This window comes from Equus przewalskii, chromosome 14 (genome assembly GCF_037783145.1).
Source record: "Equus przewalskii isolate Varuska chromosome 14, EquPr2, whole genome shotgun sequence".
NCBI classification, from domain to species: domain Eukaryota; kingdom Metazoa; phylum Chordata; class Mammalia; order Perissodactyla; family Equidae; genus Equus; species Equus przewalskii.
The window spans coordinates 38940268-38965197 of NC_091844.1; the positions used below are offsets into that span (position 1 = coordinate 38940268).

At 40.7% G+C, this 24930-nt stretch overlaps 1 protein-coding gene across 5 annotated transcripts; it reads left to right on the forward strand.

The window, feature by feature from the left end:
- The first annotated feature begins 23 nt into the window (after positions 1-23).
- Positions 24-24690, forward strand: FAM161A (FAM161 centrosomal protein A). 5 transcript variants are annotated; one of them, XM_070572598.1, is made up of 8 exons: positions 390-698; positions 1702-1812; positions 10915-11153; positions 12427-13587; positions 13951-14118; positions 15734-15833; positions 22800-22954; positions 23423-24690. In XM_070572598.1, the coding sequence occupies exons 2-8, from the start codon at positions 1807-1809 to the stop codon at positions 23559-23561; spliced, it is 1968 nt and encodes a 655-aa protein (XP_070428699.1). In that variant the 5' UTR covers positions 390-698; positions 1702-1806; the 3' UTR covers positions 23562-24690. The 5 variants fall into 5 exon arrangements, 4 of the variants coding, with proteins under 4 accessions (XP_008528231.1, XP_008528232.1, XP_070428699.1 ...); XR_011526053.1 differs by lacking the exon at positions 1702-1812 and having other exon boundaries at positions 24-698; positions 15734-15980; positions 23423-23999; XM_008530009.2 differs by lacking the exon at positions 1702-1812 and having other exon boundaries at positions 24-698.
- Positions 24691-24930: the final 240 nt, after the last annotated feature.

A 24930-nucleotide genomic window follows, 5' to 3' on the forward strand; every position in this document is an offset into this window, starting at 1 on the left:
AACGTACCTCGCTCTTTCCCATTCTCCCGCTCCCGAGGGAACCATGTTAGGTAGCAGGATGTAAACCTTGCCACTGTTCTGACGTCCCCGCCATACAGTAGCATACCCTGCTTTCTCCTGCCGCCGCCATGTCCTCGTAGCGTGTTATTTCATGCACTGTTTTTTGCACAAAACGAGGTGTTTAATGTGAGAAGTCTACGTTTAGGCGGTGAGGCGCGAAACCGGGGAAGAGGTGCCAGCCAACCCTCTAAACCGACAAAGACTCAGGATAGGATAATGACTCCTGTTATCCAGGTGGCGCCCGTCTTAGGTCTACGGCAGCGTGCGAGGATTTTGAGTGACTTTTGGCCCCCGGCGGCCCCTGTAGCGTTCCTAGTTACCGCGCCCCTAGTAACCGCCCGCCCCAAGCAAGGAGCCGCCGGGTCGCCTGAGGCCGCGCCAGCTTCCCCTCCCCGGGCCAGCGCGGGCGCTCAGGCCTGGGCGGCGAGGTGATGGCCGCCTCGCACCGACCGGGAAAGCTGCTGGCCTCAAGTTTCCAAACCCCGGAACGCGGGGTAAATCGCAACACCGGAGCGCGGGTCGCCCAATACGAACGCCAAGACCCCTCAGAGGCCCTGGCGGCGGCGGCGGCGGCCTTGGAGGAGGAGGGAGAGGAAGAGGAAGAGGAGGAAGAGGCGGTGCGGCCGGCGCGGGCGCCGGTAATACAGGGGCGGGACGTGGGCTGGGGCTGGGCGCCGGCTGAGGGCCGGTCCGCGTCCGCGCGGGGCTGAGGATCGGGCTGGGACACGGGGCGCCCTGTCCAGATCCTCCCCACCCGGTAATGCTGGCCCACTACCTTCTCTCTGCCCCCACGGAAAATGCTCAAAACCGAGGCTTTGAAAAGGCTTTTAATTTTCACCAAAGAGATAGTTGAAAACTTTCTCAGCATTTGCTTTATTTCTGGAGTGCAAAGTACAGATCTTTACTCCTTATGCTCTAACATCTGTTGGAATAGATATTTCCTTTTCTTTTTAACTTGAGGAAACCTGATCTACCCTATAGTGGATAACCCACAAAAATAAAGCGTATCAGCCGTGCTGTCAGCTGTGTTTTGTCGTCACCTAAGGTCTTGCTTATTAGTGCATCTTAACACAATACATGAGAGGCAGTGTTTATACCGTCAAGAGTTCAGTGGGTAGATCAGACATAGATATAGTTAAGCATCCAGAAAAGCAAATTACTGAGTTTCCAATGTTTCCCAAAGGTCGCTTCAGGGTAGGGTGAGACAGCCTTTTCACTGATCAATTTTCAGTGTCAAATGTGTCGTGAACACCTGTCTGCCACGTAGAGAGCCAAATCTGCCATCTGCTCCATTCACTTAAACGATGGGAACCTTGAGTTTTGACTAGCAATCTGCAGATATAAAACTCCTAACCTGCAATTAAAGATTCTTAATACTATTTGTCCAAAGCTTCTCAGTACAAAACATTATGGTCTGGAGCTAATAGAAATCACTAGATATTTTGGACTTCGAATCTCTTTAATCTGCACTAAAACTGTTAATGAGAAAATCTGTAGCAGCACCTCTTATGGTCAATATTTCAGCAACAGACATAACTGCTTGAGGTTATTTAGAGTAAGGCAGGGTGAGACCCTCAACATGAACCAGGCTCGGAGTCCTAGGACCTGTTTCGTTCATGATAAAGTTTCCCTTCAACACAGGTTTCAGGAGCCATCACAGGAGGCAGAGTGATGGAGGAAAAAAATTTGATGGGAGGAAAAGGATTTGGAGTCCTGGATTAGGATCCATTCTCTGCCATTTGCCTGATGATAGTAAGATATAACTTCCTTCAATCTCAGTTTCCCTATCTGTAAAAGAACTATAATAATTGTCTCTCTTTCTTGTCTCACTGGGATGTTATGAGAACCAAGTGACAGAATGTGTGTCATATCTAAAGATCAGTTTGTATAAATTAGTAATAATAATAACTGCCAATGGAACTTTTGTTTGAACAACTCGCCCGAAGATTAAATTCTGTTTTGGCTTGCTGTGGTAGAGGAGTCAGTCATTTCTGTAGCTGCGTGTATAGAGTGCCCTGTTAAACTGCAAATGTGTATTAGAAACATTACCTTAGGAGAGACTAGTTATGTAATGAGCTGGTTTCAGAGGGACAGGATCCTACCACCCTCTCTCCCCCGAAATAAAGGAAGCTGAGTCTTATGAGTTTGGCAGTGTCCTGAGACCACCACACTTGAAGGATCCAGAAGCAAAACCTGGATAAGCTGCCGCAGTAGGCCTGATAGCCAGAGGACACTGGGGCTGGAGGAAGATGCACAGGAAAGACAGTGCAGGAGCCAAGCTTGGCCGCCTTCACCGTTTGGCTTGGGTCTCTACCTTGATGTTTTTCTTTTTTTTTTTTTAAAGATTTTATTTTTCCTTTTTCTCCCAAAGCTCCCCAGTACATAGTTGTGTATTTTAGTTGTGGGTCCTTCTAGTTGTGGCATGTGGGATGCCACCTCAGCATGGCTTGATGAGCGGTGCCATGTCTGCAGCCAGGATTCGAACCTGGGAAACCCTGCGCCGTGGAAGCAGAGTACGCGAACTTAACTATTTGGCCACGGGGCCGGCCCCTCTACCTTGATTTTTAAAGGTTAATTTGTCTCAACTTTGTCGTCTGTAAAATGTAGTAAACTCAGATACTGTACCCACTACACAAGATTGATTAGAGAACCAGCTGTCACAGGCCCCTTTCAGTCCTTTGGTTCACCAAAGCCCACCCCCTCCACACACCCGTTGTAGGACTCTGTGCCCATATTGGGCCCTGAGGCATGTTCCTTGAATCTAGCCTCAGCTGAGGGTATCAGCTCATAGGCTTTGGTGTGTGATTGATGATGACATGGGCAAAGAAATATTCTATAATTCACAGTTAAAATTTCACTGACTGATGGGGTGGCCTTCTCTTTTTCAGCGAATTTTTAGCGTTTAGTAGGTGCTTGTCACTGTGAATTAAGCCGACATTGTTCAAGTTGTCACAGAGCTTCCAGTCTGGTGGGAGGTTAGACAATAAAAAATCAACAGTCATGTAATTATAAGATAGGAAATGTTGGGAAAGAAATGAACAGGCTACTATGATTAAAAAAGGGAGTTGGAGGGAACCTACTTAAATGAGTTAACATTTAAGTCGATGCCTGATAGATGAGAAAGCAGCCATTTGAAGAGTTGAGGGGGGAAAAGCATTCCAGGCAGAGGGAACAGCATACGCAGAGGCCCTAGGATAGGAAGAGAAAGAGGTTTGTGTGATTAAGTATCTAAAAGAAAGCCAGCAGGACTGGAAAAGAGAGAGGGAAAGAGGGGAAGGGATGAGATTGGAGAGGTGAGCAGGGCCTGATCATTCAGGGCCTTATAGACCAAGGTAAGGAGTTAAGTGTTTATTATAGGTGCAGTGGGAGGTCCTTGAAGGCTTTTAAGAGATAGGACATATTCCTATTTAGATTTTTTTTTTCTGTTTTTAAGATTGGCACCTGAGCTAACATCTGTTGCCAACCTTTTTTCTTTTTCTTCCTCTCCCCAATGCCCCCCAACACATAGTTGAATATTCTAGCTGTAGGTGCTCGGGCTCTGCTAATGTAGGACGCCACCTCAGCATGGCCTGATGAGCAGTGCCAGGTCCGCGCCCAGGATCTGAACTGGTGAAACCCGAGTCCACCGAAGCAGAGTGCATGAACCTAACCACTCAGCCATGGGGCCAGCCCCCTATTTAGATTTTTTTTTTTTTGAGGAAGATTAGTCCTGAGCTAACTACTGTTTTTGCTGAGGAAGACTGGCCCTGAGCTAACATCCATGCCCATCTTCCTCTACTTTATACGTGGGACACCTACCACAGCATGGCTTTTCCCAAGCGGTGCCGTGTCCGCACCCAGGATCCGAACCAGTGAACCCCGGGCTGCCAAGAAGTGGAACGTGCAAAATTAACTGCTGCACCACCCCAGGCCGGCCCCCTTATTTAGATTTTTAAAAGATGACTCTGATGGCTTTGTGGAGAGTGATTGGAGAGTTTGACAAAGCAGAAGTAAGGAGGTTGATTAGGAGGCTATTGCAGTAATTCAGGTGCCGGAGGCAGTGGCTTGGACCTAGGGTCCGGGGAGATGGCAAGAAGGGGACAGATTTCTCTAGAATGGATAGGACTTACTGTTCGATTGGATGTGAAGGCCAAGGAAGAGGAAGAAATCGAGAATGCTCGTTCCCAGGTTTCTGGAAAGTAGAAACTAGCTGCACGGACAGTAATGCCGTTTACTGAATTGGAGATGACTTGAGGAGGAATAGGTATAGAGGCTGGCTGGGAATCAAAGTTTCAGTTTTGAACATGGTAAATTTGAGATGTTATGAAAGGACCAAGTAGAAATGTGTAGGAAGCAGTTGGGCCTATGAAACTGTAGTCCTGTGGGGTCTGGGCTGGAGATTTCTATCTGGGAGTTTTCAACCTTTCTAAAACAATGGGAATGGATGAAGTGGCCTAAGGAGAGAGTGCAGAGAAAGAAGAGAAGGGGCTCAGTGTAGAACTCTTACAAACCTCAACATTTAACGGTCGGGTAGAGAAAAAGAGGGCAAAAGAGATTTAGGAGCAGCTACAGTGGTAGAAGGAATATCACTACAGTGTGGAAGTCCACATTCATTCTTTTTAATGATGAGAGAAAGCGTCAAATTCTTCTAAGAGAAGGGACGTTTCATCCCTGAAACAGGAGGGAAAGAGAAAAGGGGCACAAAAGCAGTCAGTTTTGGGGGCCGGCCCCGTGGCCAAGTTGGCGCGCTACGCCTCACCGGCCCAGGGTTTCACTGGTTCGGATCCTGTCCGCGGACATGGCACTGCTCATCAGGCCGCGCTGGGGCGGCATCCCACATCCACAACCAGAGACACTCACAGCTAGAATATACAGCTCTGTACTGGGGGGATTTGGGGAGAAGAAGAAGGAAAAAAAAAGCAATCAGTTTTGTAGGTGAGAAGATGAGGGAATTTCCCTCTGATAGTTTCTGTTTTCTTAAAGAAATATAAGAGTTATCATGGGCAGCTGAGGGGTGGATGTGGGATCAGGTAGAAAAGCGAGGGAGAGGTAAGCAGCGTTGCTTGGGGAATGCGAGAGCCACCTTCCAGGAGGGATACAGGAGGCTCCAAGCCGATCGAGTATCCCTTAGAAGTTACTCAGTTTTTATATTCACAAAACATTCCTTTTTTTTGGTTACATTTTGATTATGGAAATAATACATGAGCACATTCTCCTTTTAAAATATCAAATGTCATAAATAAGGCTTAGGCCCTTTTTTTTTTTAAGATTTTATTTTTCTTTTTTCTCCCCAAAGCTCCCCCAGTACATAGTTGTATATTTTTTTAGTTGTGGGTCCTTCTAGTTGTGGCAAGCTTAGGCCCTTTTAACACCTCTCCCCCCCAAAAAAATCTGGGTTCCCTCCTCCCTCCCCACTGGTGCTCAGTGTTTTGAAATGGACATATATTCTTCTGGGCTTTTTCCTGTCTCCTGTGTACATAATATTTTAATATGTGATGCATCTTTTATATGCATATTGTTCTGCGACTTGCTTTTTTTGTCTTATTTATTGGGGCTTTACCCATGTTAGTACCTGTAGATCTGCCTCATTCCTTACAAATCCTTTCAATGAAAAAAAATTTTTTTAGTAAAAATTCTAGAATTGCGGATGATACTAGATAGACTACAGCACAAATAATTATGGGTGCTGATTACCAATGAAGAACGTGTGCCTGAAGGAGTCATCCTCTAAATGGGTCAAGCCAATCTAGGGAAGATTATCCTCTAATCTAGTGGCTGCAGGTACAACATTCCACAAAAAGCTGAACAATTAAAGGGAAAGGATGCTATTTTAGGCTCTTGGAAAATAATGTCCCTGGCCTAGGTTGTTTGATCTACTAAATATTTTCTTCTATGTAGAGACAGTTAAAGATGAAATTAGACTTGGAAGTCACTTATTAACCATTCATCTGTTTTAGTAAGACACTGTGAGACCAGTTTATCTGAAAAGTTGCAGCTAGTGTTAACAATATTAAGCTGAAATGGAATGGATACTGTGCATAAGTGTAATTTTCAGACCTGCCACATCCCTTCAGAAGCTACTCATCCTTCTATATCTTTTTCAAACAGTTTTTTTAGGTCCAAATAAATTTTATCCTTTTTGTGAAAATGATTTTTATAAGGCCTTCCTTTAAGGGATGTTCTAGAAGAATGAATGGAGAGAAAATGGATGCTTTTGCCTAAAAACAGTTCTTTCGAATATCCTCCCTGTTTTAATGACACTTTTGGGAAAATAACCCCTTTCCTTAATACTCAGTAGAATATAGCTCTTGAGAGCAGCCAGTTTTTCCTTGAATGATTCAGGCCTTTGTGAGGGAATACGTGTCTTCTTCCTTTGGTGGGAACTTCATATTTTTTTAGCTGTACATTCATTCGTCTGACAAATACTTATTGAGTATCTGCCATTGGTGAGGAACTTTTCTCAGCACTAGGGACACAACCGTGAACAAAGCAGACAAATCCTTGCCTTTGTGATGCTTTCTTTTCAGTATAGGCACGCATACAACACACAAATAAATAAGTAAAGATATGTAGAATGCCCTTTGGTGGTGAGCACCTATGAGAAAAATAAAGCAGAAAAGGGAGGCTGACCATGAGTCGGGGGAGAGGTTGTAATTCCAAATAGGGTAGTCAGTAAAGACCTTGTTGAGAAGATGACATTTGAGTAAAGACCTGAAGAGTGAGCAAGTTGGCCCTGCAGATAATCTGGAGGAAGAGCATCCCAGGGAGAGGGAACAGCAAGTCCAAAGGACCCGAGCTGATTTTGCTGATTCTGTGAGCATCGGAAAAACTGCAAACTGGAATCCACCACTGCTACCAGTCCCTTCTTCCTCCTCCAGCCTTGCAGTCTCCTTCTAGCCCTACTTTAGGCAGAGTCTAGCGGGGAGCAGCTGGCAAAGAAGAAACGTGGTTTGCAGAGTCCCATTCCCAGTATCACATATCAGGGTGTAGAAGAATGGCACTGGAGCTGAGAGACAATAGTTTAACACCTGGCACACCTACTTTCTGTATCGGAAGGCTGATGTTCGAAAGGTCAGTGCTCACATCACGTGGCTAAGAAGTATGGAACCTAGGCTTGAATGAGAATGAGAATTCCACACCATGTCTGTAATCTTTCTTCCAAGTCATGAGAACACTCCAAACTAAAAAGTCACTTGACTTCCAGCCCTTTCAAAGGTCATAAGGGGGCTGAAACCAGGTGACCAGTGAGTGGTCAGGAGCCAGGAGTAGACAAGACATGGAAACCACCTCTTTCTTGCCCTAACCTCCCTTTCCAGGCTTGCTTCCCAAAATTGCTTTATGCCTTTTTAAATTTTTTATTTATTTTTTTTATTTTTTAAAGATTTTATTTTATTTCCTTTTTTCTCCCCAAAGCCCCCAGTACATAGTTGTATATTCTTTGTTGTGGGTCCTTCTAGTTGTGGTATGTGGGACGCTGCCTCAGCGTGGTTTGATGAGCAGTGCCATGTCCGCAGTGCCATGTCCGCGCCCAGGATTCGAACCAACGAAACACTGGGTCGCCTGCAGCGGAGTGCGCGAACTTAACCACTCGGCCACGGGGCCAGCCCCAATTTTTTATTTTTTTGAGGAAGATTAGCCCTGAGCTAACTGCTGTCAATCTTCCTCTGTTTGCAGAGGAAGACTGGCCCTGAGCTAACATCCGTGCCCATCTTCCTCTACTTTATATATGGGATGCCTACTACAGCATGGCTTGCCAACTGGTGCCATGTCTGCACCCCGGATCTGAACCGGCGAACCCCTGGCTGCCGAAGCCGATCCTGCGAACTTAACCTCTGTGCCACTGGGCAGGGCCCTGCTTTATGCATTTTACTCTCCTCTTATCCTGCAACTGTATGCACCTTGCTCTCCACCATCCCTCCCAACCCTGCCACTTTTGCTAATGTCATTACCTTTGTGTGGAATGCCTTTTCCCTCTTTCCTCCTACACTTTCTCTGATCCTTCGGATTCTTTGATTCTTCAACTCAACTCAAATATCACCTCTTCCAGGAAGCCTTCTCTCTTCTTCCAGACTCAAACCAAACAATAGCTCCCTTCATTTGAATGCCCTTATCACTTGGTCTTTGTATTTCTCGTGACCACTTTCTACTTCATGTTAGTCCTCTTCTCACTGCTTATGTAACTGTTGGTGTTTGCCAACGTTTCCATCCTCAGGTTCTTGTCTCTCATTGCCCCCACTCTCCCCAGGCAGCGTTATCTACATCCAAGCTGCACCTGCCACTTCTGTGTGCTTTGGCGGTTCTCCTATTTCCATCTCCAGCCCAGCCTTCTTACCAGGTCTCCAGATATATTTACCCACCTGTTTCCTGGACATTTGGTTGCCCTCCTATCCCCTCAAACTCCATGTGTCTAAGAGGTTAGTTTCCTTTCCCTAAAAGATTCTCCTCCCCTGTGTTCCCTATATTGATGAATGGCAGACCATCGTCTACCTAGACAGCACTCCAAACAGAAATCTTTTCAATTTCTTGCCCACAGTCCAGGCCATTGTCCAGTTGATGCTTCAGTCTCCTAAGTCTCCTGAGGCCGCCTCCTTTCTTTTGTCCCTGGCACTTCTCCCTTAATTCTGCCCTTAATAACTCTAACTCAGACCTTTGCGGCAGCCCATTAACTGCTGCTAACCTTGCTTTCCTTCACTCCACCCTACTTGCTACCAGAAGAATCCTTCTGAGCATTAGTGACCATGTCACTCCTCTGCTCACATCTCTCAAGGCTCCTGTTGCCTGTGACCTGGCCACCCAGGCTCTCAGTTGGGGCTCTTGACTTGCCTTTTTCGCCTTGTTTCCCACCCTCCCCTGTGCTCCATATACCCTGTTCCCCAGCCCCACTTAGACTATTTAGCTCTCTCTCAGCACGTCATCACTATTCCTTCCTCTGGTGGCTAAAAACCCTTCCTGCCCTTGGGAGGAGTGTGTTGTGTCTTTGGAGCCTATCAGACTTGGGATTGAATCCCAGCTCTGCTGCTTGTTAGCTCTGTGACTGCAGACAGGTCTCCTAACTCCTGCCAGCCTCAGTTTCTTCATTGAGAATGGAGGACCTGCCCATTGCGTCATCATGAAGTAACATATGATGAATGCTCCAGCACTGTGCCTTGGGTTTCTTTGTTTTTCTCTGCTTTCCTGATCTGGTAAACTTTGTCCTCATCCAACTCTATGTGTCTAGTTCGGCTCACCTCTGCAAATTCTGCCTCCGCTTTTCCCCTGGTCAGAATTAGGTGTTCCTTCTGTGAGCTCACAAGGTGTCTGATATTGGGACACACGTGGGCACTCATCTGTCTCCCTGCTCAGCTGGGAGCAGCTTGTGGGCAGGAATCAGGAGTTCTTTCTCATTCAAAGTCTGCTGTTGATTATTTATGTACATGTCTTCTCCTAAACTAGCTGGAAGCTTCTCGAAGGTGGAGTTTTTATCTGATATGTATCTTTTCAGCAGCTAGCTGAATGCTGGGTGTCTCTAAATGTTTAACGAATGAGGAGATTGACAAGGTACTCATCCCCACAGCTGAGAAGGTAATGGTGGGAGCACACACAGAAAGAGAAGATAGCAGGAAATTCTCTTAACTGAGTTGCATAACATACATAAAGTAATTCTGTAAGTCATAGATTTGTTGCTAATAAGTTTCTGCACACCAGTTCTATTGAAGAACACTTTTTTTCTCTGTTTTCTCTAACTCACTCCAAGTGGTACAACACTGGCCTCTTGTACACTGTCTTTAGCCCATTAAAAACAAAACACCATATCTATAGCTATTATAAACAATTGATTCTTCTGAATTATCCTGTTGGGACAAGCTACTCAGATTTATTTCCTGGAGTCATATCAGATTGGACCTATAATTTTCTATAGCAATACGCCTTTTTCATTTTGAGTCTATTTCAAGCAGAGACTAAATTTAAAACCATGGTTAGCAGCCTTTTATGCTTAGTATCATAAATAATTTCAATTGTTTCTCAACTGAGAAAATATTAAAATTTTTATATTTATGGAGAAAAATGGGTGTTACCTCTTTAGTTGCTTCAGTTGAAAAAACTATGAGAGGTCTGTGAAAGAAGTGAGGGGAAAAGATCAGTCCAGCCCTTCCACACGTGACCTGTATATGGAATAACTATACCATGTATAGTTGCTATACTATACCATATTAGTCTTGTTCTCTTGTCACTCCAGAAGTCCCTGGCACCCGTGCGAGCTACTGCTCTTGTTGCCCGCAGGAGTGGTTGTTCTGAAAGTCCCTCCTACACCCTCCTACTCCTTGCTGAGGTCTCCCCCTGCCATCCAGGAGGGCTTCTCCTTGGCTCCTTGATGAGCCACTGAGAACTCTGTCTCCTCCCTTCCCCCATTCCCCTGACTTCTCCATTCCCCTGTCTCCTCTCCACTGGCACACCCTGGGGGCCCACACTGCGGGAGCCCAGCTGAGGGAGGGCATTGGGCTGTGCTTGCTTGGTTTGCAGCAGGAGGAACTGTGTTCTTCATCTTAGTTAAAAGTTACAACTCAGAAGGAGGCTCTTGATAAAGGGTGGTTTGGTTCTATCCTATTATAATGTATGGGTTAGTACATGATCTGGGAATCTAACCATCCTTTATAAAATGGATTAAATAGCACTTATTTTCTGGCAACTTGGTCTTTCTCTCTCTCTTTTTTTTGATAAAATATCATTAGGGGAAAATATAGCCCACAAATAACATAATCCATTGTAGGTATATAGCCCACAAGTAATGGATAACCTAATTAAGTGGAGTCTTTCAGAAGCAGCATTGGGAATCAGTGTCAACTTAATTTGTCCATCAGATCCAAACACTGTATAATAGGTTTTTCCTCCTACCAGGCTGATTTTAGCACCAACGTTTCTGGGGTGGATGAGCAAGCACGTGTAAGCTGTGAGGACTTTGTGGACTTTTCTGATATTTTCCACTCTAATGAAGAATATTTCAGGAAACTAGAAGAGCTGAAGGCTGCCCACATGGAAACTATGGCAAAGTTAGAGAAAATGTACCAGAATAAATTAAATTTAAAGGAGGTTCAGCCAATGATCATCAGAGAAGAAGATTCTAGTGTCTCTTCCGGGTAAGTTTGTACATCATGTTACTGGTTGACTGTAAAATAAAATGCACTAAAACTGCAGAATAAAATTGTTTCAGAATATTTTCTCTCAAATATCCCTCTGTACTTTTAATAATATATGGAGGTGGGATTTTGTTCAAAATGTTTAATGGCTTATAACCTACTAGGTGACTTCTTGCTTTGAGGATCATTTGGTGGCCATTTGGTCTTTTTTCTGCAACCCACCACTCATAGAACTGTAGACATGTATCAAAATATTTAGTCTGGGCCATTTTTAAATGATGAACATTAAAATTTAGTTTTAAAAGCCCTTTATAATATGTGGATTAACATGAGTTCCTTAAAGGTATAGTACAAAGAGTTCAGGACTAAGATATAAATCTGATTCAAGTTTTCAAAATAGCCTGTCATTTCAAGACCCATTTCTGCTATAAACTCGCTTGTTTTGAAACTTGAGGCAAGTCCCTTACCTTATCCAGTTGGTCAGTGCTGATTACACATCTCCTGTGTGCCAGACCTTGCCTGGGCACTGAGTCAGAATCAGGATGCCCTCAAGGAGCTCAAAGACTAGCTGAGAATCAAAATATTGCAATACAGAAGGTTGTAACAAAGTGTTATGGAGTCAGAGGAAGAAGCAGTTGATCATGTCAGGGTGTTGGTGGAGGGTTGCAGGCAGGAATTTTCTACTGAAGTGTCACATCTGAGTTCAGTCTTAAAGGGGGTGTAGCTGCAGCAGAGGCAGGAAGCAAGGAGTGGCCTTCTAGGCAGCAGAAACCATGTGTGCAGAGGCATGGTGGCATGAGAAATCATGGTGTGTGAGGAACTTCACATGCTTGGATGTGACTTAAGAACGGTGACGTGCGGGTAGGGAGAGGCGAGACGCAGAACTGGAAAGGTGGGCAGGGGCTAGTCTTGAAGGGCTTTATAATCTAGACTCAACTGTAACAATGACAGCCATGGAAAAGTTTCAAGAAGGGGAGTGCCATGATCAGAGGTATGTTTTAAGATGGTGACTTTGGAAAACGTGGAGAACTCAATCGAGGTTAGACACAAGGAGCCTCTGCTGTCTCAGGTTCTTCCCCTGTGAAATGAGGGAGTCAAATTAGATAATTTTTCTCCCAGCTCAATTCTAAATAACAGTGATAATTTTTACAAGCCCTATCCAGCTCCAATCTTCTAACTGATTATACTTTGATCTTAGAAAATATATAATTCTTAATTTTTATGTTTGGTCACATACAACTGAAAATATAACTTAATTCTTCCTCTCACTTAGGTCTGTATCAGAAGAGAACTATCATCCTGTCTCATTAATGACATCGCCTTCAGAGCCCGATTTAGGTCAGTCTTCCTCCGTGGTTATGTCTTCCTCTGAAGACGAGTTGCCCAACTTAGAAAAAGAGTATCCTAAGAAAAACAGAATGATGACCTATGCTAAGGAGCTCATCAACAACATGTGGACAGACTTTTCTGTTGAAGATTATATTCAGTGTAAAGATGCTGACTTCCCAGCAGTTGAAAAAGCAAAGAAGAAACCAAAAGAATGGGTGCCAAAGATTACAGTACCTGAGCCTTTTCAAATGATGGTTAGAGAGCAGAAGAAAAAAGAAGAGAACATGAAATCTAGATCAGATATTGAAATGGTAGACAAACTGCTCAAAAAACAAGAAGATGATTCAGAGTGTAAGAAAAAATTCCGAGCTAATCCAGTTCCCGAATTCGTCTTTTCTCCCCTTTACTGCGATATAGTCAAGCAAAATGAAGAACGGAGGAGGTCTATGAAGGAGAAGAACAAAGAAGCTCTTTTGGCGTCACAAAAGCCATTTAAGTTTATGGCAAGAGAGGAACAGAAGCAAGCAATTCGGGAAAAGCAGCTGAGAGACTTTGTTAAGTCTAAAAAGAAAACAAATCGATTTAAAGCCAGACCAATACCTCGATCTACTTATGGTTCAACTACCAACGACAAGTTAAAGGAAGGAGAGCTCTGTAGAAACATTAGGATGCAGCTGAGAGCCCAAGAGCTTTTACAGAATTCATCCACTCTGCCTCGTAGGCCAGCTGGTAGAAGTTTTGCTACAAGGAAGCCCAAGTATCCTGAACAGCCTGAAAAGTTGAAGTGTAAATGCAAGTTGAGGTGCCAGACTGCTGATTTGGAAAACCTTCCTGAGAGATACCTCTCACAACAGAAGTATCCAAAACTCCTAACAGCCTCTAAACCATCTGATCTTCAAGCAGCCAGCTCACATGCATCCACTAAAAGAGAGAAAATTTTGGCAGACATTGAAGCAGATGAAGAAAATTTAAAAGAAACGCGTTGGCCTTATCTGTCTCCAAGGCGCAAGTTACCAGTAAGAAATGCAAGTGCAAGGCCTGTGCCTTGTAACGGCAGCCCTGCGGTGCCCACAGTGTCTTCCAGAGGAAGAGAACAAGCCACAAGGTGAGTACCTGGGACACAGGACTGAGTGACGCGTGGTTGCTAGAATCGTGTATACAGCTATTTATTGATTTTACGTTGGTGAATTTGAAAATATGAAGAAGTTACTGTATTTGTGATATATTTTACTATGTAATGTAGAACATTTTGCCAGAGAGTGTTTTGCTAAGAAATGAATGTATTTTCCATTTTATGAATCTTTGGGGATAGAAAAGGTTACAGTCAGTCTATTGATTTCCAATTTCACAAGTCAGATCCTTTTCAAAGGTTTCCTTTTTTGACCATTGAATTATCCTGTGTTAAATCTTTGCTAAACAACATTCTCATTGGCTTAAAGTGAATTAAGCCTTAGTTTGTTGTCCTCAGGAGATCACTTGAGGAAAAGAAAATGTTGGAAGAAGAGAGAAATCGGATCCTAACTAAGCAGAAGCAAAGAATGAAAGAATTGCAGAAACTCCTGACGACTCGAGCTAAGGCTTATGACTCACATCAAAGTTTAGCTCAAATGTCTAAATCCAGAGTAAAATCTCTCAGGTATCATGAAAGAATCCTGAACTTCCAGATCACTGGTTTTCAAACTTTGTTTTTTAAACCAGTAAATACCAATATATGAACAGATTCAGACTAGTGTTGGTATTTTCGTTTCTGGATTCAAGTACTATCAGTTACTTGTACTCAACATAGATATACACGCTCACACTCACTCACTCACCTCTTGGTGAGAACCAACATGTAGGCTCACCTCATGGTGAGGACCATGAAGCCATGTTGATGAACAGAAATGTTTTATATTGTGGCCTTAGTTAATAGTTGTAATCTTACATCAGCATCAAATCTTTTTCTTTATATTATTCTAGATTGCACAGTACAATATTGAGAAAAATCTTGATTCACACAGATAAAGCTCCTTTTTAACAGCTTGCTGTGTAATCTCAGAATGTTCCTCAATAAACAAGTGTGTCAGAGAGCTTTGTTCTAAGGTCTGCATGAAATCTGGTAGCACAAATTAACACATTGATGTTAATTACCATCAGTTATGTGTCAGTTAACACGTGTGTTAATGGTTAGTGGTATGTGTTGCATTTTGTTATAGTTTTAATATAAGTAAATAAAAATATTTGCAGAAGCCCTTTACAGAACACTGGAATTCTGCAGTACAAAGTTTGAAAACCAGTATTCCAGAGGAACGTTTTTATGTTGTGACATAAAAATGTTCATATTTAAATAGGAAAATATCTCCCCGAAAGCTGGGTAAGTAATATAGTTTATTAATTTGTAATCTGATTTATAAGTACCCCTGAAAAATCTATATTTGCTTTTAATTACAAGTATTTCTTTTTGAATGTATATGTTGTATAATAATAATTATATCCCTTTATGATATATATTATATATATATTCCTTTATAATGTCTATCAGTGTAATTCATTGATCCAGGGAGCTTAATTTGATGAACTTGAGTAAAAAATTCCTTAGAAAAGTAAACTGGATTTTTCTTAATACCAACTTTTGTATATTTAATTATCATTTTATAGTATAACTATTTTCTGTAATCCACGAAGTTTTATTATCTTGGTAAAGTTAGTATATTTTACATAGAGAAAATAGCATTGTTTAATTCATTATAGGATCTTGTCCAAATAATAAGTACACTTACTGTGAATTTATGTATTTTGGTTCCTGTTGCTCTGTTATATTCCCATATTTCTCCCCTCACCTGCTCCCTTTTAATTAACTTTGCCACCAACCTATAGGAGATCTCATTTAGGGGAAGAAGAAGAGCAAGGTCTTGTTTTCAGAAGAAATTCTTTAAAGAGAAGACGTCTAATTTGGAAGAAATTTTCTTGGTTTTATACACTTATAAATGAGCTAAGAGGGCATTCATTTATCTCCTCAGGCCAGTTTGAAGCTCCTTAACACGTTAGGTCTTGAAGATTTGAGAACCTCGAAGTACCCAGACTGTTGCCAGGATGTAAAATGTGTGCTCTCAGAGCCTGGCATTTTTATTCTGCACTCCGTGCAAATTTGCCAGTTTAGAAAAGGAATTGTGGTAAACTGTGCTCATAATTTAATTTCTGATTTGTCATCTAAGCTAAATGTTATATGTGCAAATTCTTTTTAAAATTCCATTCCTTTTATTTGATTTTAGAAAGAGTGAAAAGGAAAGGATGAGAGAATACCGACGAGAACTAGAAGAAAGAGAAGAAAAATTAAAAAACAGGCCACTACTCTTTGAAAGAGTTGCTCAGGTTGTGTTCGTTGGAATTTAAGAGCTATTGTCAGCTTTTTTTTTTGAAATATCTCCAGCTCCTAATTTACAGTCTGTTTTTCTTATGTGTTATATAATTTATTGAGACATAGTATCATTTCTGTGACAGCTTCATCAAATCAGTCAAGTGAGTAATTTTGCTTAAAATCTGAGCGTTGAATCTTGTTCATGCGGCATGTGAGCTTGATAAAGAACACGGTGCTAATCCAGTCATTTTCAAAATAATAGTTTCACAACCTGTTTTTAATGGCTGGTCTCTTTTTAGTACCATCTTAGCCAAATACTAAGATGAGGCTTCATTATATGATTTAGAGGTCTTTGAAGAATTAAAAAATGAAACAAAATGGCTAACTGAATCAGATTTATTTCTGCCAGGTTTTTTTTTTTTCAGTTTCATTCAGATATAATTGACATACAGCACTGTATAAGTTTAATGTGTACGGCATAATGACTTGACATCCATATATTAAGAAATGATTACCACATAAGTTTAGTTAACATCCATCACCTCATGTAATTATCAAAAAAAAAGTTTTGTTTTTCTTGTGAGCAGAACTTGTAGGATCTGCTCTCTTAGCAATTTTCAGATATACCATACAGCAGTGTTAACCATAGTCATCATGTTGTACATTACATCTCCTGTACTTATTTATCTTATAACTGGAAGTTTGTACCTTTTGACTACCTTTATCAAATTCCTCCTGGTAACCACAAATCTTATTACTTTTTCTATGTGTTTGGTGTTTTTGTTTAGATTCCACATATAAGTGAGATCATACAGTATTTGTCTTTCTCTATCTAACTTATTTTACTTAGCATAATGCCCTCAAGGTCCATTCATATTGTCACAAATGGCATGACTTTCTTTTTTATGGCTGAATACTATTCCAGTGTGTGTGTGTGTGTGTGTGTGTGTGTGTGTGTGTACCGCATTTTCTTTATCCATTCATCTTTCACTGGACACTTAGGTTGTTTCCATGTCTTGGCTATTGTAAATAATGCTGCAATGAATGTGGAGGTGCAGGTATTTCTTCAAGATAGTGATTTCATTTCCTTTGGATATATCCCCAGAAGTGGAATTGCTGGATCATATGGTAGTTCTATTTTTAATGTTTTGATGAACCTCTGTACTGTTTTACATAGTGGCTGTACTAATTTATGTTCCCACCAACCATACACAAGGATTCCCTTTTCTCCACATCCTCCCCAGCATTTATTTCTTATCTTTTTGATAATAGCCACTGTAACAGGTGTGAGGTGATATCTCATTATGGTTTTGATTTGCATTTCCCTGATAATTAGTGATATTGAGTACCTTTTCATGTACCTGTTGGCCATTTGAATATCTTCTTTGGAAAAATGTCTATTCAGATCCTTTTCCCATTTTTCAATTTGATAATTTGTTTTTTTGCTGTTGACTTGTATGAGTTCCTTATATGTTTTGGATATTAACCCCTTATGAGATATATGATTTGCAAACATTTTCTCCCATTCTGTAGGTTACCTTTTCATTTTGTTGATTAGTTTTTTTTTTTAAGTGAGTTTATAATTTTCAATCTTATCTACAATTAGTCAGAGGACTTCCTTTTTTCTTTTGTGGACTTTCTTTTATTTATTTATTTTTTAATTTTTATTTTTTTCAGATGTACATCATATTTCGAATTCTGTATACATTACATCATGTTCACCACCCGAACACTAATTATAGTGCATCCCCTCACGTGTGACCCTAATCACCCCTTTTGCCCTCCCCCCTCCCCCCTTCCCCAATGTTAACCACCAGTCCAATCTCCAATGCTATGTGTTTTTTTTTTGTCGTTTTTATCTTCTACTTATGAGTGAGATCATATGGTATTTGACTTTCTCCCTCTGACTTATTTCACTCAGCATAATACCCTCAAGGTCCATCCATGTTGTCACAAATGGTCGGATTTCATCATTGCTTATGGCTGAGTAGTAGAAAGGACTTACTTTTTATTGGAAAAATAATTTGGTCTTATAGACAGTGAATCCTGGATTTACTAAATTTACACTCAGCTTTACAGTCTTTTCCTTAAGAGAGATTTGTCAATTTCAGATCATCCTCTCTTTTGTACCCATAAGGGAGAGGTTCCTACGGGTGACGTGGCTTAACAAGAGACAGAATCAGTGGAGGTTACAGGTGCTGTGTTGTGAATTTCAAGCTGTTACATTTGGAGCTTCCTGCCAGCACATACCTGGGATAGATGGGTGTCCTTACAGGACTGTCCTTGTCAGTGACTCAATGAGGACCAGGAACATGTATTGTGGGTAAATTTACATACTACAAATCTCTCAAAGTTATGGGAACCCTTTACTTACTGATTTGGATATAATTTTATGTAATGCTTTTTGTTTTAAGGGGTGGGTTTCTATTTTTAACATCTCAGTTTCAACTTTAGGGGAAAAAATCATCATGAGTTGTTCTGCATTACTCAGCATAAAGTGACTGACTTTTGGCTCACAGTAGTTATCTCCAGCTCCCAACTGCAGGTTTTTATGTCCGATTGTCTGGTGGATATGTCTGCCCAGGTTTCCCACTGGCATCTTACATTCATCTAGCCCCAGCCTAAATCCTGGTCTTTGATTTCCTGTTTTGGTTGGGCCACAATGTAGATGACTGGGAACCACTTTTTCTCCCTATTCAGTTGTCACTGAGAGAACTGACAAATTTGCTTCCTAAATAATTTTTGGATCTGCCCTTCTCCATTCCTGATAGTGAAATGCTAGGCGAAACCTCTATTTCCTGAGTTATTATAATGATTTGACTAATTTTCCTTCCTTGCTTTTTGCAAAGCCATCCATTATATCTTCATCTTGCCATTCCCATTCCCTTGCCAAAATGTTAACCCTGGGTAGGTAGTTGATAGCCCCTGATGACACTGGCAATCATCCATTTTCACTGATTCCCTTCGTTCTCATTTTCAACAAATGGTATCAAGGGGTCTTGTCACTGAAGTCTCTAAACAGTGCTGTAAGGTATCCCTGTATTACAGAGGGCGTTCCAAGAAGGTAACTCATAAGGCTTATTGTTAGTAATAATGGACCTAGGAGTGTAACCCAAGTCAGTCTGCTTCGGAACACTTAACACAAAGCTGTCCTGCTCTCTCCCAAGAGATGCATCCAGGAGTCTGAGCGTGGTATACAGGATCCTCTGCTCAATCCCTGCTGACCTCTTTAGTTCATCTACCACTGCATTCCCTACACCCCTTACTATGTACATCGTTTACTTTCAGGCCATACAAAACCATTAGTTTCAAACGTGAAATCTCTATTCCTGCTATTTCTGAACACCCTTAGAGCCTCTTCCTATCTTTCCTCCTACTCTTTCAGGTCTTAGCATAAAATCACTTCTTGCTGTCTTCCCGGTTTGGGTTGGTGCCCTTTCCTCTGTGTTCTTTCATTACCCTTTGCACACTTCTGTCTTTGCTCCTACCACATTGTGTGGACATTAACTGTTTAACGATCTATCTTTCCTTCCAGCTAATTACTTTTAAAGGTGGTGATCAAATCTTTGTATTCCCAGCACCTCAGACAATGTCTGCCAACAAGGAGATGTTAAACATTTGTTGAGCCAAAACTGAACTATTACGATCCAATTAGCCAGATAATGACCTCTCATCTTCTCTCTGGGATTAGCCCAGGCTGAGAGCACTACCCTGATGTATTAGTCATGAGTCTCAGCATTAATAAGCAGTTTTGCCATGCTGTGAATTCCCACTGTTTCTAAGCACCAGAGAAAACGTGGCAAAATAAGTGGTGTGTGGGAAATTTAACCCATAAAGAAATTTTAATGTGGAAAACATAGGTTACTTTCGTAGCTGATATTTCTTTTACCACTTTTGGTCCTCACATATGATGTTCCATTTTCCCAAAACACTTTTCTCCTCCTATATATCTCTTACCTCCCATGAGGGCTTGTCACAAAATAAGTATTCAGTAATTATTAAATAAATGAAAGAATTACTATAAGCTAAACTTATGATTATAAAAAATAAGTCCTTTTTTTCCCTTCAAACTAGGGTAGTGATTGTAGACAAATTTTCATCCTTACTTGTTATTTTGGTTTCCTGAAGAAACAAAGCTATTTTTTTGGTTTCCTTTTTATTTTATTTATTTATTTATTTATTTATTTGGTGAGGAAGATTGTCACTGAGCTAACATCTGTGCCAGTCTTCCTCTATTTTGTATATCAGATGCCGCCACAGCATGGCTTCGTGAGCAGTGTGCAGGTCCACGCTTGGGATCTGAACCTGTGAACCCTATGCTGCCGAAGTGGAGCGTGTGGACTTAACCACTATGCCACCAAGCTGGCCCCCAAAGCTAATTTTTTTTTTGACAGTCTTTAATAGTAAAATAAAATAATCATACAGTTATTTTAACTGTTCCTTTTATCGTATAGTCTTTATAATTCTTTTGCAATGTTAAATGCAAGGGGGAAATAATTGTTTCAATTAGGAACAATTACACACTATTCACTGTGATATAAAATATTAAAAGACAATTCTATATACAGAGTGACTGGCAGTGACTTACCATTCCTTTGGTTTTATTAATGTAAATTAGTACATTTTTTTCTTGTAGTCTATTTTGCTGTAACTATCGCTGCTAAGTAACAGCTGCTGTTCAATAAACTCACTCACCGTTTGGTGCCTTACCCATTTATAAGTGTTCATGGCAGTTTTGCTGCTGTTGCGTTATCCCCCAGCAGGCTAACCCTATGAACCAGGACACAACAAATCATGTTGTCCTGTTTTGTGGAAATCATGGGATCTATTAACTGAGTAGATATTAAAACGAAGTTTAAACCAGATTCGGATGAAGGCCTTACAAGCACTAACTTTAATTAGTATCATTTTCATCTGTGTTGCATTTAATTTGCTTAACTCTAATATACTGTTCTTAATGCATTCATAGTTAGTTTGGGGTTTCTGCATTCTGCTTACAGTCTTTGAGGTATAGTTCTCATCTTCTCACTTTGCCATACCTTTCACTTCCCCAAGGCTTGTCTGTTGGTCTGGATGCATTTTTACTTACTTTTCTAAAAATTGTTGTTATTCACAGTGGGTGCATTTTAGCAGCAGTTTAAGGGCTTCTTTCTCAATTTTCCAGAGTGTCAGGAAATGCACTGGTGATAGTTTTATCCGCTGTAATCAGTCTTTGCTATTTTGGTTTCTCCCGTGGAACACTAGACTCCATGGTCCCTCAGTATGCTGGAGTCCCTGGGTTAGGCAAATATCTGACACCTGCATTGCTAAAGTCAGGCTTTAGGCTACCTTCAAACTCTGGGATGACTACTACCACTTAGCGAAAGCAGCATGGTGGAGTGAAAAAGATCCAGAAAAGGGTAAAGAGACTTGGTTCTGCCACTCACTATCCTGTGACCATAAGCAAACCACCTAACCTCAGCGCGGGTAGAAGGAGTGTCTTGGTTTCCTTACTTGTTAAATTTGGGGGCAAGTCTGGGTGCTCTCCCACACCCTTTCCAGTATGAGATACCATTGGTACATTGGAACTGGGCCATTCCTAGTTACCTTGCTTTCGTTGAGGTCCAGATGCTAATTCTTTGCACTATACTACTAGTTCATATCCACTCATAGGAGCTAGAAGTGGACTAAACCTGAGGCACTAGTGTGAACCCTAGTCTTGTGGCTCCCTAAAGCCTGTGGGCTCAGGAACTGTGAGGACTTCAAGCTTGCTTCAGATATGAGAGGGTCATCACAACTTCCACAGGTCCCAAAGCCAGGAAGTAGTATTTTGGAGATTTGAACCCAGTTGTAAATTCATGTTCTTTTTGCTGTATCCATGGCTTCCTCCACAAAGTAAAGATAACACTGATGATTTTATCATCTTTGGTGGGTCGGAGATATGGCTTATAAAGAGTAAAAATTACAATAGGCACGTAAAATAAAAGAACACTCTGATAACTAGTACATAAACTTATTTTCTTATAGATTTCTCCAGATATCCTTGAATAGACATAAAAGTGTATGAAACAGATTCAGTATAAAGAATAATTATAGATCAAAACTCATGTGGCCACCACCCAGGTTAACAAATTGAGCGTTGCCAGCACTCCGGAAATGCTGTTTGGCCCTCCCAGATCAAAACTCTCTCCCTCTCCCCTGGAGGTAACCACCTTTCCAACTTTGTTTTGTTTTGTTTTGTTTTGTTTTTTGAGGAAGATTAGCCCTCAGCTAACTACTGCCAGTCCTCCTCTTTTTGCTGAGGAAGCCTGGCCCTGAGCTGACATCCGTGCCCATCTTCCTCTACTTTATATGTGGGACGCCTACCACAGCATGGCGTGCCAAGCAGTGCCATGTCCGCACCCGGGATCCCCACCGGCGAACCCCGGGCTGTCGAGAAGCAGAACATGCGAACTTAACCGCTGCGCCACCAGGCCGGCCCCCATTCCAACTTTTGAGATAAGCATTTCCTTGTTTTTCTTTGCAGTTTTACCACCTATGTACCTATCCCCAAACAATGTAGTTTAGTTTTGTCTGTTTGGGGACTTTCTGTAAATGAATCCTACTCTATGTACGCTTGTATTCTGCTTCTTTTGCTCTGTATTATGTTTGTGAGATCCTCCAGGTTGTTCATTCATTTTCATTGCTTTATTTTACTCTGTTATATGAATAGACCACACTTTATTTATCCATCCCAGTGTTGATTGATATTTGGGTTTTTCCAGTTTTGAGTTGTTACAAACAGTACTATCCCGAACATTCTTGCACATGTCTCCTGGGCACATATGTAGGAGTCCCTCTGGGGATATACCTAGGAGTGGGGTCGCTGGTCAGAGGGTATGCATATTTTCAAACGGCTGTGATTATTGAATTTAATTTTCACCGGTGCTTTTAACCCATATGTTTTTAGTGGAAATTTAAAGTCCTTTGTTCTCGTCTAAAAAGGTTTGTCTTTCCTATAGAAAAATGCAAGAATGGCAGCAGAAAAGCAATACTCTAACACCCTAAAAGCACTAGGAATATCTGATGAGTTTGTTTCAAAGAAAGGCCAAAGTGGAAAAATATTTGAGTTCCTCACCGATCAAGAGATGAAAAGTTTCACTGAAGAAAAAGAAAGGTAACATATGTGAGATGTCTGAATGGTTTACCTTTGAAAAAATTCTTACCTGCAGGAAAGCATAAAATTCTGTTCTATGATATTCTAAAAAGGTATTTTACCTAATGCAATACATGTGAACTGTTGTAAAACATATTGATTCTTTAACATGTTTGACACATTCAAAATATTACACAGCGATGAAGTATCTTGTTTTTAAAGCAGAATAGTTTAAATTTCTGACTGAAATAATGAAAATAATAACATGCTTCCAAATGAAGTTTAAAGAGTCAATCAAGTTTTGAAATAAATTAGTTCTCAGAGGAATATTTACTTCCCCAGTTGGCACTTTGATAGAGTTTTCTTGATAAACTGGAGCTCATACACTTGATGAAGAATGACTACATGATGGCATACATTGCAAAGGGTTTGTTTACCTTTAAACCAAATCATTTTTCCTTTGAAAGATTGATAAATTTCTTCCTCTAGCTTTAATGGAGAAGAAAAACTAGAAGAAAGAAAGAATGAGGAAGAAAATTATTTTATTGATACCAACAGCCAGGATTCTTGCAAGGAAAAAGATGAAGCTGATGAAGAGAGTGGAGAAGAAAAATCTGTTGATGAATAAAACAGAATCAGCAGGGCCTCCTCTCTGTGCCACGCTGGTGTTTGCAGCCTCGGGTGTCAGCAGCCGCGCGTGTGGTGTTAAGAATGTCGATGGGAACCCCTCCCATATGTGCAGGGCACTGAAGCAAAATCCTCCATCGCCTGAAAGGGCCGAATCCAGCTCATTGGTCATTTGGTCAGTTAGAGTAGGCTTTGCCTATTCAGCGTTTTTAATTGCTGCATATTGTCTGTTTGCAACTTTGATCTTACTTGTATTTTTAAAAAGCGTTTTTGAATCACAGCTGTCACAAACTGATTAATTATAAAAATATACATTACTTCATTATTTTTGGTGGAAAAAAATGGCTTAGCATTGAGGGCAGAGAGAGGTATTGGCCTTTTGTGATTTGTTTGAAAAAATTTCTCTGGAAAGCAGGAATCAATAAATATTTTAAAATTAGACTATTTGCCTATTCTTTTTCTCTGCAGTGTATCCCACAAAATGAACCCTCAAACGTGTTTTACTAGGCATTGTAAGTTTCTTATCTGATCCATTTAAAAAAACTATTAAAACATAGAAAAAAATAGATACTTGCAAATTTACATTCATTTCTGCACTGAGAATTTACTATTAAATTATCCATATCATCATCACTTTTTCTCTTTACCTCTAGTTTTATTCCAAATTATTTTTGGTGTGTAAATTATTAGAAAAATTTTTATACTAGTTTTTTTAACCCTGTGTGTTATGACAGATGGAAATAATTATTATAATTGGAGGCAAATATCAACCTTGTTTTATATATGATGAAATTGTGCATACCAACTTGTCCAAGGCAAGTCTCCAAAGTAATTCAGATTTAATACTAGAGCCAGTTGTGCTCAACTTTTTACATATTATTGCAGACACACGTTGTCTTTCTGTGCATGATAATTTGATTTTATGAATCTATCATTTTTCTCTTTAAGCAAATTTTTGTTTTAAAATTTCAACCAGTCATAAAGATGTGATAGGGTAGGACATTTTCTTTTCTAAAAACAATCCCTCCTTTAGCGAGGATGAACTAATAAAGGTGTGTATAGTAGCAATGTTTCCTGACTGGCAATTTGTACTTTAAATCAAGAAATAAAGTGATTTTTCTCAGTCAAAAGCAAATGTTTACTTGTAATTCTTTTCCTACAGTTTGTGTTAAACTATTTGTCACTATTGTTAGATTTGTAAACTCCTTGAGAGTTGACACCATTTTAAAATTCATCTTTGTATTCCTTTAATATTTTGCACAGGATTGTACTTAATAAAGGCTTGGATGAGTAACTAGACAAATATGGTTTTTAATTATAATTACTTCAAAATGAGTACACATGAGATTAAAAACATTTCCCTTCCAATT